We start from the raw sequence: 18,755 nt of genomic DNA on the forward strand, positions 1-18,755 counted from the left end.
TACTATAAAATTAATACGGTGTACTGCAGAATAAGATTTTAAATTCATCAGTTTACTTCATTGCATTCCTGCAACATTAGCCGTACCACCAATACGCTTTGCCAGCATCAGAAGTTTACGAAATGTACAATTAACGCTCTAAAAAGAAAAAATGTCTTCAAAACCGAATAAAACTTTTTCTACTATTGTACGTGGCCTAAGGGTATAAAAGTGTGAACAATATGCACTGAGAACATATTCCAGTTTTATTTCTGCGAATAATTTATTTTGATTCTAGAGATGGCGATGTATTTCCTATCGACCGTTTTCTTCGTCCTTGTTGTTCTTGCCTGGTCATCAAAAAGCGAAGGTAAGTACAGTCGTTAAAGTTTTTATATTTTCCTTGGTCTGCTAAGCTGAATTTTTTTGTGATCCGTTATTTTGTTGTAAATCACAAGTTATAGCTAGTTTTAGTGTTAATAAACATAACACCGAAGGGCTAGGAAAAAATCTGCCATTTTCTAGTTGCATAATTTGCAAAAATATAAAGCCCGTTCATACTGCCATAGTATATTTCACTTTGTAAACCTTCTTGTAAACAAAAATCATTTCTTTCAGAAAGTCGTCGCTGTTATGGTTTTGATAATCTTGCCGGACCTTTGGCTAAAGTTCGTTCGATAAACTCAACCAACATCGGTTACTTCGAAGGATGTGAAATCGTGGAAGGAAACATGCTTTTCCTCACTTATGCTTTTAAAGGGTGAGTTTGGAAACCTTAGTATATTTATGACATATGCAACGTTTTAGATGCAATCTGCAACCTTCAAAAAGTAGCCGTATGTCACAGTCAAGTATAACTGTATTGACTAGTACAGTGGTGCGGGGAAAATGGGACACTTTTTCATTCTATTTTCTCGTCCCATTTGGTAGCAAACAAAGAACACTCAAAGAAATATAAACGTGTATTTTCACGACTCCCATAGGCTGTTGTTCATCGTTAAAACACGATCAAAGCATTTAGATATATTGTGCTAAAGGTGTATCATTATCCCCCCACCCTGCTACATATTAATATATTATATACAAATCTCTGTCTGCATGCGTATTCAAAGTCGGTGACTCCATATACCAAAGCATTATTATAATTATATAAAAAACTGATACGTACAATGTATTACGTAAGCCATGGGGCATTAACTTGCAAACTTACTTTCATTCCAGTGACATATACACACATACCCCTCCCATGAATACTTCGCAGTTACAAGCTTTAAGCTCTATAAAAGTCATAACAGGTGAGAAATGTTGTATTGATTTTTAGTTCAATGATGCCTAACACCACATCGGTAGGACATGGGACTGTTAACACGGCTGTACTTTTTTGTGTAGCTCCAAAACACCTACACTTTCTATTGACCCACATATAGTAAGGTGGGGGGAGATGAGATGCATTTTCATTTTATTTTTCTCGTCCCATTTAGTATTAAACAAAAAAACATTAAAAAAACGTATCCTCACGACACCCATAGACCGTTGTTAATTATTTAAATCACGATCATGATGTTTGAATATTATGTGCCACAGGTGTCCCATTTCCCCCACAGTATTCTACATAGAAATTTACTTCCCTAAAATAATTGGTAAATCATTTTCACCAACTACTCGTACATTCGTCTAAAATATCTTCGCCAATCATTTTTCAATGTAAATAATTCTGTCTTACAGGTTTCTTGTACATTAACGCATGGGCGGAAAATGTGACCAATTTCTCTGCTTTTAAAAGTTTGGAGAAAATAGAAGGTCGAACATTGTTTCGTAACATTGCTGCTATTGTCATGCAAGGGGTTTATGCAAACAATGGACCCCATTATCTTCAACAGGTTTACTTATTTTGGCATTGCATTTTTTATAGTAGGGTGGGGTAAGATAGGACACATTTTCATTCGATTTTCTCGTCTCATTTGGTAGTAAACAAAGAACATTCAAAGAATTATAAAACCGTATCCTCATAACTCCCATAAACCGTTTTTAATTGTTTAAAATACGATCAAGATATTATGTGCTAAAGGTGTCCCATATTTCCCCACCCTACCATAATATATACTTATATTATGATTTTATGAGATTTTATTTTCAAATTTAGTTTCATGAAACCGCACCAGGTACAAAAGTAGGTGTAGCTTCATTTCTTTAAAATAAGCAGTCTATGGTTAAAGTCGGTCGGTACCTTATTGTTAATATTTTGGTTATCAACAATCGTTATAATGGTGGCAACTAAGTTTACTTACTGTAAAAAATGAGACACCTTGACAGCTAATAATGCTGTATATAAAGTACATATGGAAAACAGACCATCGGTTTAATACAGAAATTAATTTCAAGATTGAATCACTTGGTTTCGCCTCTTTGAAGTCAATAGACAACGGGAACGTGTATATTGGCCAAATGCAGAACTTGTGTTACGACAAAACCGTCGACTGGCAATCTGTATTGAAGAATCCGGTTCACCGCAGCACTTTTACCAAGGGACTTTTACTCAGAAGAAACAAACCGAAACATTTATGTGAGCATTTATTGTGTACTGATGGTAGACCTTTAACGTAAGTTATTCCGGTAATAAGTTGAACGTTTTTATTTTCTGAACAGGTAACCTGGATTTCGCATGTAGCGAGTGCAGTACAAGATACTGCTGGGCCCCGGGACCTAACTTCTGCATGTAAAAAGTCGAAAATGGAATGAAACAGACATCGACGCCGGATCCGCTTGAATTATAATATATAGATATAACCAAATATACCGATAACATACATGTAACCAGGTGTGGAACTAATATAATATGTAACCTTGGTGATCAATAAAACGGCTTTGCCAAATTGTATAGTAGTTATTTGCAAGAAAGCTTTTTAAGAAAAACACCAAATATGTGGCGTTTACAGGCGGTCGTTATAAAGAACAGATAAGACAAACTTGAAAATAAATTCAACCCGAGAACAGTATGTTGTCCGGCGCCGTGGCAAAATGGTTAGCGCGCTTGCATGTGACCAATTGGTAATGGGTTCAAGGCTCGTCGCTGCTACCATTATAGGTGTATGTGTCCTTGAGCAAGACACCTAACGGCAATTGTTCCAACCCAGTGGTCACGGATTTTTTGTTTCATACACCTCGTGCTCGCTTGGAGTATTATCAATCGTTAATAGTAATATATTGGGTGGAGAAAGACGGGATATCTTTAGCAAAAAATGTCCAAATACCCAGATCGTGTTTTAACCAAAAGTCAACGATTGTCCATGAAAAGCGTAAGAATACGGTTTTAATTTTTCTTAAATTTTCTTTGTTTCATACCGAATGGAACTAAAAAAATAGAATAAAAATGTGTCTTATCTCCCCACCCTACTATATAGAATCATAGATAGTGACGAAGGGCTAAACGTTTTTAAATTTCGTATGGCTGATAAATTGAACAACCAATTAGGATCACTATAGGTTGAACCAAAAACACTGCACAATCTAGTGCCACACAACGCTGGAGTTTTGCACCTTTAAAGCTAATCACTCACACAGGGGTAAAACAACTAGTGAAAAAACTACATCAATAATTAAATGTTTCTAATTGAAAGACGGTCAGAAAATGCTGCCTTAGCAACTATCTGGTAAAAACAGTTAATATTTTATCTTTTTAAGTAAAACATGTGGTGAATTTATGTTTACCATGTTTTGAATGAATGAATGAATGAATGAATGAATGAATGAATGAATGAATGTAACTTACTTCATGTTTTATGCGGAGGTCAATCATTTTCTAGATAGTTTTCCTATCACCTACTATATACAGTAGGGTGGGGGAGATGGGACGGCTTTCCCCTTTTTTCTCATCCCATTTGGTAATAACATTCAAAGAATCATTAAACTGTATCCTCACGGCTCCCATAGATCGTTGTTAATTGTTTAAAACACGACCAGGATATTTCGATATTATGTGCTAAAGGTGTCCCATCTTCCCCCACAGTACTATACTAAATTGTTCAGATTTCAATCTATACCGGAAAAGTTCTAGTTTTTTGTAGTCTATGGTTCTAAATGACAATTTATTGGTTTAAATTTCAAGATTTTATTTGGAATATAGATAATTATAATAACAATAATTTTTGTTTCATCTTGTAAAACTTTTAGAACAACACAAGTTAAACATGAAGTTTCAACAAATTTAAATATTAACTGTTTTTACCAGATAGTTGCTAAGGCAGCATTTTTATTTACAAAATGAAGGCAATTTTTGGTGGATTCTTTAAGAAAAAAACAACATTTTAAAATATGAGATAAAAAAGGCATTTTTCTTACTACATTGTAAAATATAAAAGGTTATAGTTTAGATACAACTACCAGCTACTACATGTACACAAAGCTATATGGGTGGGTGCTACATAATACATGGGAGTTTAAATCTCATTGTTAGTTTCATATTCATCAAATGCCATCTCCCATTTGGATGTAAAAGATTCCCAATTATAAAAATCCTTCTTCCAAGGCTCCATTAGCTCAGCTGTGAGACCTGAAAAATAGAAGTTTTTTTTTATATTTATATGATGATACAATGTCTGAAGCTTGGTGCTGCTACCATTGCAGGCAGGCATTTCTTGGGCAAGACACTCATTACCATTGGTCACTAATGGGTTGTTTAATTGTCTGTTATATAAGAAAAATAAAGTCACCTAAAAAATTTATGAAATTGGACACTTATGTTATAGCTCTAATTTTACCTGCCATGCAAGAAAGAAAAAAATCAAAGCTAAATTACCTTTATAGAAACTAAATCAAAGCTAAATTACCTTTATAGAGGTGGTCGAGACAGTAGCAGAACTGACATTGGTTGACATCCGAGTTACAAACAAATTGTGAAGCATGCTTGCACTTAATCTGTGTCAGATCAAGGCATGGTGGCAGTTGTGGCAGCGGAGAAATGGCTGAACCACCGGTCTCTCTATCAATTTAAGTAAGAAAAATTAACTATAAATTAACTAATTAATGTTTAACGATATTACGTATTCTATGTTGTAAAGAACTTGTTGCCTTTTTTTAAATTAAAACAGCATACCGCTATTTTTAACTCATTAAACAGCATACCAATATTTTTTTCTTGAAAACAGCATATCGCTATTTTTAACTCATTAAAACAGCACACCGCTATTTTTTTAACAGGCGCGCTAAGCACTTTGCCCAGCGACGAGTTAAGAAACAAGTAAAAAACTAACAGCAAACATTCAACTTACAGCCATTTGTTGAAAGATTTCTGCCAACGAGGAAGGTGTGTAGAGCGCCATCTAATGTACGATCGCAACCAATCAGTTTGAACTCGAGTTTGGTTGTTACGTGTTGTGTTTCCTGTGAAAAAAATTAACAATTTAATGAATTTATTCTAGTTAGGAATTAAGGTTTTACTGGCAAGCAAGTTTTAGTGGAGTATTATAAAGTGAAAAATATATATTGACAATATTTCTTCTGTCACCGAGTGTTAGCAATTTATATATAGGGGTTATTCTTGTTGTGGGCATGTGTGTTTTTGTGCAAACTCCTGAAAGCTTGTTACTTTTACATATAACTATGTGGTCGCCAAAGACTTGTATAAATTGTTAGCCATACAGAAAAAATACAACCATCCAATGCTATAACCATTGCATTTTTGTAAGCAGGCATGATCTATATGTAATAGAACACAATATTATAACTTCTGCAGTTGTGTCTCATAGAAATATAGTAGGGTGAGGAAGATGGGACACATTTTTATTCTATTCTTCTGATCGTCATACTATTTGGTAGTAAACAAAGAACATTCAAAGAATTATAAAACCGTATTTTCACAACTTCCATAGACCGTTGTTGATTGTTTAAAACACGACCAGGATAGTCAGATATTATTCGCTAAAGGTGTCCTATCTTTCCCCACCCTACTATATAAATCAACATAATTAATTTATTTATTATAGAATACAATTAAAATCACTGACTTGGACAAGCTGATATTTCAAAACGAGAAATCTCGTTAAGTGCAACATCAGTGGCTTGAACTGTGTATTCGTAAAGGTCCGGATGTACAGAAGATAAAAGAGGATAAAGACTCATCAGTGAGCAATTGTTCCTCGCTGTGCGAATAAAATCATCTCTGAGATTCCGGAAAATTCTAAAAAAAATATATATTTTTTAAGCATTGCACCTTATATTGGGGTAAAATTTTTGACCTAAATCCCAGGTTGTCAATTCTGACCTAAATCCCAGGTTCTCAAGGACCTCATCCATACAGAATAGAATAAAGTAGTATTTTTGATTGATCAGCATTAAGTTACAAAAAAATAACTTTATAAAACTTTGATAAATCTTTTTTTAGTCAACCTTAAATTGAGGACAGACCTTGAGTTTTTTTTTTTAAGCGTTACTACTTATCTACAAAAAACATATCTAACGAAAAACCAAGTCCAACCACTAGTAGTACTAAACAAATATATTTCGCCTAAATGGCATCCGATCGTCAGTTTCTTATGGAAATAAAATCAAACTACTTATATTTATAAAGTACCAGCCTCTTTGGTAGCAGATTGGCAAGTATAGTTTGGCACACATGGTGGTATTAGTATGTTACATTTGATGAATTACTTACACACATATCTCTTGCTTGCTTCTGGCACCCACGTAGTTATAATAATACTGACTTGCGTTGTAGATGAATGACTGGATTGAAAACGAATTACATATCGGGAAACCAAAAATGCCTCCAAGACCGGGGTGAGGGGGGGAAGGCCCATATCCGGGATGTGGTGGGCTGCCGGGAAAAGGGGGTGAAGACGAGGGTCCAAAACCTGAGTGGGGTGGGGGTGACCCAAATTGGTAGGGTGAGAAGAAAAAGAAGAACGATCCATGTTTGCAGAATTCGGTGACGGGGTTGCTGGAGTGACAGGATGAGATGGAAGATGTGAAGGATCGGATTGTGTTGATAAGATGCTGTGGAGGAAGGGGGGTTTTAATAATGTAGCGCAGTGCTTTTTAAACATATTCTCTGTTGTAAAGATCATGTTGCTGTTTTTTCTGTATGCTTTACCCTTTTAACAAAGATGCTTATTAAATTTACCCACAATATAGATATGGGGCTCATTAATTAAAAAGCGAAATCAACTAATTACAACAGGTATTTAATGCGACGAATGGGATTAGCAGTTAATCTAAACTAGAATAGTGAGCTACAATAACTACAATTGGCACAATTTTTCTGTTCTGTCAACTGATGTGGATTTTAGTTGGTAGCTCATTTACCCTCTAAACTAGAGGTATTTACCTCCAGGGGTAAATTTACCCCAGTTTAAGAAATGCTGACAAAGTGCATAGGACAAGAATTAAAACACCTTCAATACTGTGGTCAACAATATGATCACTTTAAATGATCTGATATCATGGTCACACACAACCCATTAGTAACCAGGGGTTATAGTAATTAATATAAAGTGCCTTGTACAAAAACACATATGCCTACAATGATATTGATAACATGATCAAGCTCTGAACTTAGTGTCCTCCACTATCCAATTATTGGCAAGTGTTTTAATTTCATAAGCATTTAATTTATGCAAACCTTTAATTTATGCAAAAAATAATTAGTATAATTACAAATATATATAGCTGTAATTATTATTAACAGATTTATATGCGTCTGACTTTGATGCGCTGGCGGCACCAGTCGCATGAAGGACTTAAATGAGCTTTCCGGGTGTTGGGGTAATGGGCCAAATCTGGCCTAAATCCCAGGTCCTTGACAAGGACCTCACCCATTAAGAATAAATAAAATAAATTAACAGATTTTCTCAAATTAAAAAGTACCTGCACATTGAATGGAATTCCAAACCTCTGGAAAACATTAATTCCTGGCCCTTGAGAACAACGCTGAAGTTTGTTTGCTACACAGTGTAACACATTGTTGATGTTCAAACTGTAAGCATAGAAAATCAAGCACTTAATGTATAGGTATATTACGTAATAGACAATCAAAGGTGTTATTTAAGAAAATTGTTTTAAAGTTACTTTATTGTGCAATAAAGTACGGTAATATAATCCAAGTAAAACGCGGTGGTGTTTGTAATGGTATATGAATGAATGCAACCTATTTTATGTGTTTCTATTAGAAGACTAATTTGATAATAATTAAACATAAATGGCTTGTTTGTCCACTAGGTGTAGCGACTGCGCTTATTTTCTTTCAACTAATTTTAAATATTTTTTAACTGTAAGCGTGTATTAACAACTGTTGTTTTGTCGCTATATTCTGTCTAATCGTTTAAAATATTTTTATATCTTTGGTACCGTAATCGAAGAGACAAATAAAGTTATTGTTAATATTATATTGTTAGTATTAATACAAGTGTGGTCAGTGATCACCTGCACACTTGTGGATCAGAATAAGGAACATTGTTGGTGAACAAATTCTCACATGCCCAAATTGAACGAATAGCTTGTTTCAATGTACATGAAGGTAGGAATGCCACATCTAAGTTAAAATATTTCTTGTTCAGATATAAAAGTTGAGACTGTACCACGCTTTTTACAAAATTTTATACAAAAAAAAAACAATTTAAAACAAGTACAAAAATTATTTAAATTTTTTTTATATTTGTATGTACTTTTATGTATATGTTATTTATTTCTTAATTCTATATAGTATAACAGGGTAAACTTAGTTTAAATATGGTTATGTAAGCATAATGCTTCGATTTAGCCTTTATAATTATGAGGTCATCTCATTTGGTTATAAACAAGTTTTACTATGTAAGAAGTATACTGTTATAAGTTGAACAACAAAAAATGTCTTGTTTTATCTTGTCTATTATTGTGGTACCAACAGCTGCGAGGCTTGATATTACTACCACTGTGTTTAACAAGCCATTTAAACGGTTTTAAGTCTTGGGTCAATAAATGGCTGTGTAATATTGTCTACCATGCATAAAAAAAACAATCACAGCCAAAGCCATATACAATTCGAAATAAAAGAAAATCCCTATGTTCTAATGAATTACATTGTCTCACTATAAAAATATAAATGTAAAAAAAGTGTAATATAATTCTGTAATATAAATACAGATTTTTTAAAAGTCAGTAAAAGAGTACAAATTTAAAAAAAAAAACACAAATTTTAAAAAGTACAGATTTTTAAAATGTCAGTAAAACGCAAATACGGAAAATGTTAAAACTAACCAGCTACAGGTGTGGGTGTCGGTGGTGTTGTTGTTGGTAGTGGGGTTGTAGGGGGCTGTGTTGAAGTTGCTGCTGTGGTTTGGGGCTCCGTTGGTTTTGGTAGGAAAGGGAAGGGGGTTGCTAAAAAGGGGAAAAAATGTTACAATTTAATACATTTATTTGGGAGATTACATAAGATATAAAGTAATTGAAACACTTCAAATATATATATAACAGGGTGGGGAAAGATGGAACACCTTTAGCATGTAATATCCAAATATCCTGATCGTGTTTTAAACAATTTACAATGGTCTATGGGAGTTGTAAGGATACGGTTTTATAATTCTTTAAATGTTCAAATGTTCTATTACTACCAAATGGGACGGGAAAATAGAGAGAAAAGGTGTCCCATTTCCCCCAACTCTATTATATATGTTTTTTACTAAAATTCTACTCAAGTCTAAAATTTCAATAAACTGCAACATTTAAATGTAAAATGTGCACACATTAAAGTAACCATTTTTAAGTATCGTAACCTACGTTGGTTATGTCCAGGTCCAGCTATAATATTTACAGTTTGTTGAAGAGCATTCTGTATTTCACTGTTTGTTACAATTCCAGTAGTTCTGTAAGATAAAGTTATAAAATATTGAATTTTGGCTGTGAAAATATTGAACTTTTATGAAGCACAGTTTTGTGGGTTTGTGTATATGTATTAAGGTTTACAGTTCTGTTATATAAGAATCAGATAATCACATGAAGTATATATGGGTACTAAGATTGGGCCATGGTTTGAATTCTACCAAGGCAGAAATTTAGCTGCCACTTAACAAAATGCTATGCAAGGGCTTGATAGGTACAGTTTACCAGAGAATAGTTTGGTTGTTGCGAGATACATTGAACCAAGATGGCAATAATTTTTTTTAAATTAACTTCTGGAAGCTGTGGAAGCTGTGGGAACAGAACTCATGCCCTGAATTACACAACACACAAAACATGAACTGTGTTTGTGTAATATCATAACCACAGTTTAAACACAAATTTTGTACTAAATCCAAGTATAGTTTATATAGTAGTGTGGGGGAGGACAGAACACCTAGAGCACATAATATCCAAATATCCTGATCGTGTTTTAAAATAAACAATTAACAACCATCTATAGGAGTCGTAAGGATGCAGTTCTGTAATTCTTCAAATGTTCTATGTTTATTACCAAATGGGACAATAAATTAGAATGATAAGGTGTTCCATCTCCCCCCACCCTACTATAAAATTTTTTTACAGCACCACGCTTATACACTTTTTATATACCAGAGAACCTGTGTTCAAAAGAATACGCCTTTTAAATAAAATCCAAGAGATGTTTTGCCCCAGTCTGCATATACAAATAGATGCTTACTTTGATAGAAGCATGTATCCAAACATGGCTCTGGATGAACTGCTTATACTTGCATGGTTGCGTAAGTTGTCTTGGTTATTGCTTAATAATTGTAAGATGATTCTTGAACGAAAACTGGATTGCCAGAACTGAAAATAAAAAAAATTTATTAAAAAGAATGCATTTTCTTTTTATTACATTAGGTCCACCACGAAGTAAATATTCACCTACAAAGTAACATACATAGTAATTCGTAAGCTGACACAAGGTGTATGAACACCTGTGTTATAACAACTGTCATTTTCCGGTCACGCAAGGATAAAGCAAGTTAGAAATTGGAAACAGGCAAAATAAGGGAATCGAGGACTAAGGGTAAGAAGCTGTTGTTGGTTTCTGAGGTAAACAAGCACAATATAGTCTGTCTGTTGGCCTAAAAAAACAACCTGTTGCCCCTTAAAGAGTCACCAAGCATCAGATAAAAAACAGCTGATTAAGGTCTACAATAGTAACACTTACAAAGGACTCAATTTGGAAATAAACTTCACAAATAGTTGGGTCTTGTGTGCCATAGATTTGAAATGATTCAAAATGAATGACGTAACCACTTTGAAACAAGGAACTAGAATTTCTTGCTGTTCTTCCAAAACCATCTGCACCAGTGTTTGAACGAACCTAAACACCAAATTATGGTTCAATAACTTTGAAGTAATTTTTTTGCGTGAAGAGACAATGTTAAGTGCATTTAAATCAAAATTAAATTGTGGCCTAAAAACTAAATATTTGTATATTATAATATGTGATCTAGTATATGCAAAGCATTAAATGATTTATATTTGGAATGTTGCAACAACTAAAATTTTAAGTCACCTCAATGGTGTAATTCTGTCCATTGGTATTCCCATCAATCCACATCAGTGCAGTGAATGGGTAAGTAGCCAATGTTGAAAATGTGTAATCTCCAAAGCTATGAAAGTTAAGAATAATATTTCAACATATGATCAAAAATGATAAGATAAAATTAACAAACCTTAATTGGTAATTTAATAACTTATAAACATAAGTAAAATAAAAACAGTTAAGTCTTCTCATAAAGCAACTTATATTGAATGAAGGAATGTAACTTATTCCGACGTGGCCATAAAGTGACAGTCGATATAACACAGAGATTCGGTTTCATACACCTCGTGCTAGCTTAAGAGTTATGTAACTTATGGGGATTGTTTTTTCTGTATTGCTGAATTTTTGGAAAACCCTTTTTATCACTATGTTAGAGCAACTTTTATTAAGTTTGTTGCCCCAGGACACAAACACCCACAACCTAGCCAGTGGTGCAGCCAGAAAAAAATAAACCCTAACCCCCCTGGCTGCACCACTGACCATAGCGGTGATGAGTCTTGAACCTTAACCTCTAAGGTAACTGCATGCACACTAACCACTATGGCATGGCGCTGGATAATTTTGCTAGACAGTGACCATATGGACTATTATATAATATAACAAAAATTATCACTTACTTAGAAGTTTGGTTGTAATAAGCTCGATTCAATTGTGACCCTTTGCCAAAGTAAATCTGAAAAAAAATTGTATAAAAATTGAGTTTTTTATTATTTAACTAACTCATTTTCATACACCTACCTGGTTTCCACCATCATACATATCCAAGCCACCATCACTAATTTGATTCACTGAGTCGTAGTTGTATTTGTAGAAGTTTGGAACTTGACATGTGATTTGCTCACTGTAGTTTGAAATCGCACTCAATGATTGTTGCACTTGTGGGTGGACTAGAAAAAGTGATTTTTTTTTAATTTTTTTGCATTTTTTAAAACAGTTTGAATTTATATAAATATTTATAAATTAGGAATAAAATTATAAATTATAAAGTTGTTTTGTATATATTTTCTTGATTTTAATTTAGTTTCATGTAATCAAGTAAATTAGTAAAGAGTGCTCACCAGTTGTTGCTGCTGTTGTGTGTTGATCCACAGTTGTTGTTGCAGGGATGGCAGTTGTGGAAGAATCAACATTTGGTTTGGGAAGCATGGGGAATGGAGTGGCTGTCAATATAACATAGATATCAAAGTACAAGATATTGTTAGTTTTATTATCCCATGCCGTAGCACAGTTGGTTAGCACACCTGTCTCTGAACCAGAGGTAATGGGTTCAAGGTTCTATGCTGCTACCATTGTAGGCGTACATGTCCTTGGGCAAGAGATTTATTGGCAATTGCTCCAACCAAATGGCCACTAATAGGTTATCCAAATTATCAGCCACACATGAAAAAATAATCACCCACAAAGTAACATGCATGGCAAATTGTAAGCTGGCACAAGGTGTATAAATACCCAAGTTATAACAACAGTCGTTTTCTGGTTATAACAACAGTCGTTATGTGAAGATAAAGTAAGTTACATTTATTTATTCATTCAATTAAACCATAATAAGTAAAACATTTGTTTGTGTTTTACCAAAGGATTAACTCAGCTGCACTTATTTTGCTTTCAACGCATGTCAGCGATCTAAGTAATTTCTGGCAAAATATTATATACAACTTACGAAGGTTGTGACCAGGTCCAGCTATGAGGTTCACCATCTCATACAAGGAGTTCCGAATTTCATTTTCTGTGATTAAATCACCTCTTACACCCCGTCTGTATTAGATGTTTGGTTAGAAAGCCAATCTATTTATTACAAGTCATTCAGATGCTTACTTTGATAGAAGCATGTATCCAAACATAGCTCTGGATGTACTGCTTACACTTGCATGGTTACGTAAGTTGTTTTGACCATTACCTAATATTTGTAAGATGACCCTTGTGCGGAAATTTGAACGCCAAGTCTGAAAAAATATAAATATTACTGATGCCCTACCATCCAATTTAACCAGCCACATTGTCCACATATTTAACCAGACCAATCTATATAAATTGCTTGCCCAAATCTAATAACTCCGTTTAACTTATTACCACCAATTACATTTACATTTTAACACATAATAAAAGCCCGGCGCCGTGGCACAGTGGTTAGCGCGCCTGCCTCTAACCCAGAAGTAATGAGTTCAAGACTTGCCGCTGCTACCATTGTGGGTGTATGTGCCCTTGGGCAAGACACTTAACGGCAATTTCTCCAAACCAGTGGTCACTAATGGGTTGTCCAAATTATCAGCCATACATAAAAAAATCCAAAAAAATATCACCCTCAAAGTAACAGACATGGTAACTTATAAGCTGAGAGGAGGTGTTAAACCCGTGTTATAACGACTGTGGTTTTCTGGCTACGCGAGGATCAAGCAAGTTTCATTCATAATAAATAAATCTTGTATTACATACTTCAACTTACATGGTGCTCGATTTGGAAATAAACTTCACAAATAGTTGGGTCTTGTGTGCCGTAGATTTGAAATGATTCAAAATGAATGACGTAACCATTTGGAAACAACCAACCAGAATTTCTTGCTGTTAATCCAGAACCATCTGCACCAGCGTCTGATCGAACCTGAACACCAAGTTATAATTTAACAAAGCGGTGAAAATCTGATAAAAAAATAATAAATTTTTATAGCAGGTTTTTACCAAATTATTATTGTAACATTAAAAAAAGTATTAGAGTTTAGTCACCTCAATGGTGTAATTCTGTCCATTGGTATTCCCATCAATCCACATCAGTGCAGTGAATGGGTAAGTAGCCAATGTTGAAAATGTGTAATCTCCAAAGCTGCAAGAGCGTAATTTTAACATGTATGTTGTATTCTTATTAAACTAAAATAAAATAAAAATTACTTACTTTGAAGTTTGGTTGTAACTTGCTCTAAACAACTGCTGCCCTTTTCCAAAGTAAATCTAAAAAAGGGTTTTAAAAATTGTGTTTTCCATTATCTAAATATCCAGCCAACCCATTCTCATACACCTACCTGGTTTCCACCATCATACATATCGAAGCCACCATCACTAATTTGATTCACTGAGTCGTAGTTGTATTTGTAGAAGTTTGGAACTTGACATGTGATTTGCTCACTGTAGTTTGAAATCGCACTCAATGATTGTTGCACTTGAGGGTAGACTAGAAAAAGTGATTTTTTTAATTTTCCTGGAATTTTTTTAAAAAGTTTTAATTAATATGTTTGGTAAATTAGGAATAAAACAGTAAATTATGAAGTTAGTTTTCTATCTTTTTTATTTTAATTAAGTTTCATGTAATCAAGTTAATTGGTAAAAAGTGCTCACCAGTTGTTGTTGCTGTTGTTTGTTGATCCACAGTTGTTGTTGCAGGGATGGCAGTTGTGAAAGAATCAACATTTGGTTTGGGGAGTGTGGGGAATGGAGTGGCTGTCAATGCAACATAAATATCAAGGTACAAGTTATAATTAAACAACAATAAATAAAACATGTATGTATGTAACAATTTTATTTTCACGTGGCAGGAATACGACAGTCGTTATAACCCTGATGTTCATACACCTCCTACCAGCTTAAGAGTTAACAAGTATGCTACTTTGTAAGTAATAATTTTTTTTTTTTTATGTATGGCTGATAGTTCGGACAGCCCATTAGTGACCACTGTGTTGGAGCAATTGCCATTAAAGTATCTTGCCCAAGGACGCATACGCCCACAATGGTAGAAGTGACAAGCCTTGAACCCATTACATTGTATTTTAACAAAGTTTTATGTCAGCTGCACTTATTTTGCTTTCAATGCTTGCCAGTGATATAAGAATTTTCTGCCAAAATAAAATATACAACTTACGAAGGTTGTGACCAGGTCCAGTTATGAGGTTCACCATCTCATACAACGAGTTCGAAATTTCATCTTCTGTGATTAAATCACCTCCTACACCCCGTCTGTATTAGATGTTTAGTTAGGAATGCAATCTATTTAATACAAGTCATTTAGATGCTTACTTTGATAGAAGCATGTATCCAAACATGGCTCTGGATGTACTGCTTATACTTGCATGGTTACGTATGTTGTTTTGGTCAAGGCCTAATATTTGTAGAATGACCCTTGAGCGGAAATTTGAACCCCAATCCTGAAAAAATAGAAATATTACTGATGCCCTACCATCCAATTTAACCAGCCACATTGTCCACATATTTATTACCCAATCAAAAAAATAGGCTTTGTCGACAGGAATGTGTTGAGAGGAGCCTGACCTCAAAAGCTCATGCCTGAGTGTCTCCTTTTTCGACTCTCGGCTGATAACTGGGCCGAACAGTGAGCCTTATGCTATTGCTACAATGTTTCGCACAAGAGCGAAATATGTAAAAAATTTGAAAAAAGTGAAACTAAAAAAGACAAAAACTCTGGAACTTTTTTATGATGAAATAATAAAAAACGTTATAAATCAGTGGTTCCCAAAGTTTTTTTAGCGCGACCCAAATCAGAGTTTTATGAACGTCTCACGACCCATGGGCAATCCTTTAGCTGGTGGCCACCTGAAATTTTAGGTTCAAAATGTTCAATAGGCCTCACTGATATGCAAAAAATTCGGGCGTTTGTGTTGAAAATTAACTTTAAAAATGCGCGAAAACATGCTGCGTCACCGTTATTCGCTTGACTTGCGTAAGGTTAACGATTTATTACGTCACAATAGTATTATGTTACGTCACAATAGTGATGTATTACCTACGTTACGGGACGTTATAGACTTGTATTCCCACTGTTTTATGACAGTAAAACCTTAAAACCCTAATTCCCAGCCAATAACCCCTAACGAATTACGTAATCTGTAAAAAAGATCAAACGTAACAATACGCATTCTGTGACGTAATAATCTAACATCTGTTTAATTCATAACGGTTCGTGTGGAAAGTACGGTGATGCCACACGATTTCGCGCATTTTGAAAGTTATTTATCGACATGAATGCCCGAGTTTTTAAAATATTCAACTGTTTGTGTGGATCTTTCAATATATTATTGGGGAAAAACGCATGTAAAGGCGAAAATACGACGCATGTGCCTCTTTAACATTCAAGCCTATTTTAAACCTCCTACATGCCCAATGATTACGTGTCAATCCCTATTATGACGCAAAAAATCGACGTGTGAATTGCAATTATGTCGTAATTAATTGCCAGGTCAAAGAATCGCTATTATGATGCAATGAATCCACGTGTGAATGCCTACTATTTCGTAACAAACAGTCTACCTGGCCAAGAAAAACATGGTCAATATATAGCCAAACTATAACGCAATCCTAACCCAAACGCTTAAAAAGGAAAAACTCGTTTTAATAAACTTAAATCACCTTGGCGCGACCCATTTTTCAATCCTGTGCGACCCATGTTTGGGTCGCGACCCATACTTTGGGAACCACTGTTATAAATAATTTCTGATTAAATATTTTTTATGAATTTTACATTTTGCAACACTGGGAATTACAAGACTTCTATTTAACCGCAAACCACATGTTCTGTATCATTTTGATTAACGACGCTTTTCGACTGAACAGGCATGTATTCTGGTATGTGTATCTCCTTTATGACTTCATAGGTGCTTGAGGCTGTGCTTTTACAACTTCAGCACATTCCCACAGTGGTTGCTATACCTAATTAACCTTGTAATACATTACGTCAACTTACATAGTGCTCAATTTGGAAATAAACTTCACAAATAGTTGGGTCTTGTGTGCCATAGATTTGAAATGATTCAAAATGAACGACGTAACCATTTGGATAAAACCAACCAGATTTTCTTGCTGTTATTCCAGAACCATCTGCACCAGCGTCTGAACGAACCTGAACACCAAATTACAATTAAACAAATTGGAAAAATATGTGTTTTTTACCATAATATGATTGTAACATGAAAAAACTATTAGAGTTCAGTCACCTCAATGGTGTAATTCTGTCCATCAGTATTCCCATCAATATGCATCAGTGCAGTGAATGGGTAAGTAGCCAATGTTGAGAATGTGTAATCTGGGAAACTGTGAGAGCATCATATTACTTAGCATTCCAAATAAAACAAATATATAAAATTTGTAAAATAAAAACTTAACTTACTTTGAAGTTTGGTTGTAACTTGCTCTAAACAACTGTGACCCTTTGCCAAAGTAAATCTAAAAAAGACTATATAAAAATTGTGTTTTTTATTATCTAGCCAACCGGTTCTCATACACCTACCTGGTTTCCACCATCATACATATCGAAGCCACCATCACTAATTTGATTCACTGAGTCGTAGTTGTATTTGTAGAAGTTTGGAACTTGACATGTGATTTGCTCACTGTAGTTTGAAATCGCACTCAATGCTTGCTGCACCTCAGGGCGAGATACTATACAGATAATGTAATAATTCATGACCTTTTTGAGGTAATTTTATCAAGTATAAAAATAAAACAATGACAAACTTGAAGCAGCTGTTGTGGCTGGAAATCCAGTAACAGCTTCTGTTGTGCTTGAAGAGGTGGTGTTATTGTTTGGTAGGGGTAGAGGAGGGAAGGGGGTGGCTAAAAGATAAATTAATGTAATTTTGTTGGGACATTTTGTATATAACCAGTACAGAATTTTTAAGTTTTGTGTAACAGACTGCGTAAAAAGAAAGGATGCGCTGGGAAATTTTTCACTAGTTTTTTAAAATATGTTCTGCAAAATTATAAAATGTGCCTTTTTAATAATTTTATGTGCAGCAAAGAAATTCCGAGGATAAAAATGTGCCATGAACCTTATACATTATAGAACTACTGTGAACTATCAGCCATTTATAAAAAAAAATGAAAATAAACAATAGCTGCTATGAAAGTTTAAACCCAAACCTAATAAGTCTGTTTAATTTTTGCTTGCAAATAATCACAGTAAATCTGGTATTTCATCATGTATATATATATATATATTACTTACTTAAGCCAAAGCCAGGACCCATAATAAGGTTGGTCGCTTCATAAATGGTATTTCTTACCACCAGTTCTGGGATAAATTTACCATTTTTCCTGTAAAGAAATATTTCTTCGTCTTAAATTTTTAAACTATTGACTTGAATTTGGAACACTTATGTTATGTGCATTTTCAAAGGTAAAGCTAGCATAAGTGAAAATATGACAGCTTATGTTTTTAGATGCTGTATTTCGGTTATATAACATAAGACCCTTGACAAATACGGTACATTTTTTTAATAACTAAACTTATATACTCTTACATGGCAGGGTAACGACAGTCATAACATGGGTTATCTGTTTCATACACCCATGGCTT

General features: G+C 34.3%; 2 protein-coding genes across 11 annotated transcripts in view; one reads left to right on the top strand and one right to left on the bottom strand.

Moving 5' to 3' along the window:
* LOC149728600 (epidermal growth factor receptor-like) overlaps window positions 1-2,932 on the top strand; it is a 3,190-nt gene extending 258 nt beyond the window's left edge. The window contains exons 1-6 of the mRNA XM_089889198.1: window positions 1-349; window positions 598-739; window positions 1,201-1,274; window positions 1,705-1,859; window positions 2,362-2,542; window positions 2,626-2,932. The exon at window positions 1-349 is cut by the window's left edge and continues 258 nt beyond it. Coding sequence (XP_089745324.1) covers window positions 280-349; window positions 598-739; window positions 1,201-1,274; window positions 1,705-1,859; window positions 2,362-2,542; window positions 2,626-2,699 — 696 coding nt within the window. The 5' untranslated portion in view covers window positions 1-279 and the 3' untranslated portion in view covers window positions 2,700-2,932. The remainder of the gene's footprint in view (window positions 350-597; window positions 740-1,200; window positions 1,275-1,704; window positions 1,860-2,361; window positions 2,543-2,625) is intronic.
* Window positions 2,933-3,503: 571 nt separating this feature from the next.
* The window catches only part of LOC149728601 (uncharacterized), a 34,307-nt gene continuing 19,055 nt past the window's right edge, over window positions 3,504-18,755 (bottom strand). For 4 of the 10 annotated variants that reach the window (XM_089889187.1, XM_089889192.1, XM_089889191.1 and 1 more), the window contains 30 exons: window positions 18,405-18,493; window positions 17,915-18,013; window positions 17,688-17,839; window positions 17,568-17,623; window positions 17,395-17,491; window positions 17,145-17,300; window positions 15,464-15,591; window positions 15,309-15,403; window positions 14,789-14,890; window positions 14,476-14,624; window positions 14,349-14,404; window positions 14,183-14,279; window positions 13,905-14,060; window positions 13,277-13,404; window positions 13,122-13,216; window positions 12,520-12,621; window positions 12,200-12,348; window positions 12,079-12,134; window positions 11,432-11,528; window positions 11,081-11,236; window positions 10,586-10,713; window positions 9,727-9,812; window positions 9,208-9,327; window positions 8,395-8,503; window positions 7,840-7,948; window positions 6,629-6,969; window positions 5,982-6,154; window positions 5,247-5,358; window positions 4,806-4,957; window positions 3,504-4,528 (listed from right to left, as the gene is read on the bottom strand). In XM_089889187.1, the coding sequence (XP_089745313.1) occupies window positions 4,416-4,528; window positions 4,806-4,957; window positions 5,247-5,358; window positions 5,982-6,154; window positions 6,629-6,969; window positions 7,840-7,948; window positions 8,395-8,503; window positions 9,208-9,327; window positions 9,727-9,812; window positions 10,586-10,713; window positions 11,081-11,236; window positions 11,432-11,528; window positions 12,079-12,134; window positions 12,200-12,348; window positions 12,520-12,621; window positions 13,122-13,216; window positions 13,277-13,404; window positions 13,905-14,060; window positions 14,183-14,279; window positions 14,349-14,404; window positions 14,476-14,624; window positions 14,789-14,890; window positions 15,309-15,403; window positions 15,464-15,591; window positions 17,145-17,300; window positions 17,395-17,491; window positions 17,568-17,623; window positions 17,688-17,839; window positions 17,915-18,013; window positions 18,405-18,493 (3,658 nt within the window). In that variant the 3' untranslated portion in view covers window positions 3,504-4,415. Of the gene's footprint in view, window positions 4,529-4,805; window positions 4,958-5,246; window positions 5,359-5,981; window positions 6,155-6,628; window positions 6,970-7,839; window positions 7,949-8,394; window positions 8,504-9,202; window positions 9,328-9,726; window positions 9,813-10,585; window positions 10,714-11,080; window positions 11,237-11,431; window positions 11,529-12,078; window positions 12,135-12,199; window positions 12,349-12,519; window positions 12,622-13,121; window positions 13,217-13,276; window positions 13,405-13,904; window positions 14,061-14,182; window positions 14,280-14,348; window positions 14,405-14,475; window positions 14,625-14,788; window positions 14,891-15,308; window positions 15,404-15,463; window positions 15,592-17,144; window positions 17,301-17,394; window positions 17,492-17,567; window positions 17,624-17,687; window positions 17,840-17,914; window positions 18,014-18,404; window positions 18,494-18,755 lie in introns of those variants that run through there. The other 6 variants (XM_089889188.1, XM_089889189.1, XM_089889190.1 and 3 more) reach the window with 6 other exon arrangements.

The sequence above is a fragment of the Ciona robusta genome, chromosome 11, assembly GCF_009617815.1.
Source record: "Ciona robusta chromosome 11, ASM961781v2".
NCBI classification, from domain to species: Eukaryota; Metazoa; Chordata; class Ascidiacea; order Phlebobranchia; family Cionidae; genus Ciona; species Ciona robusta.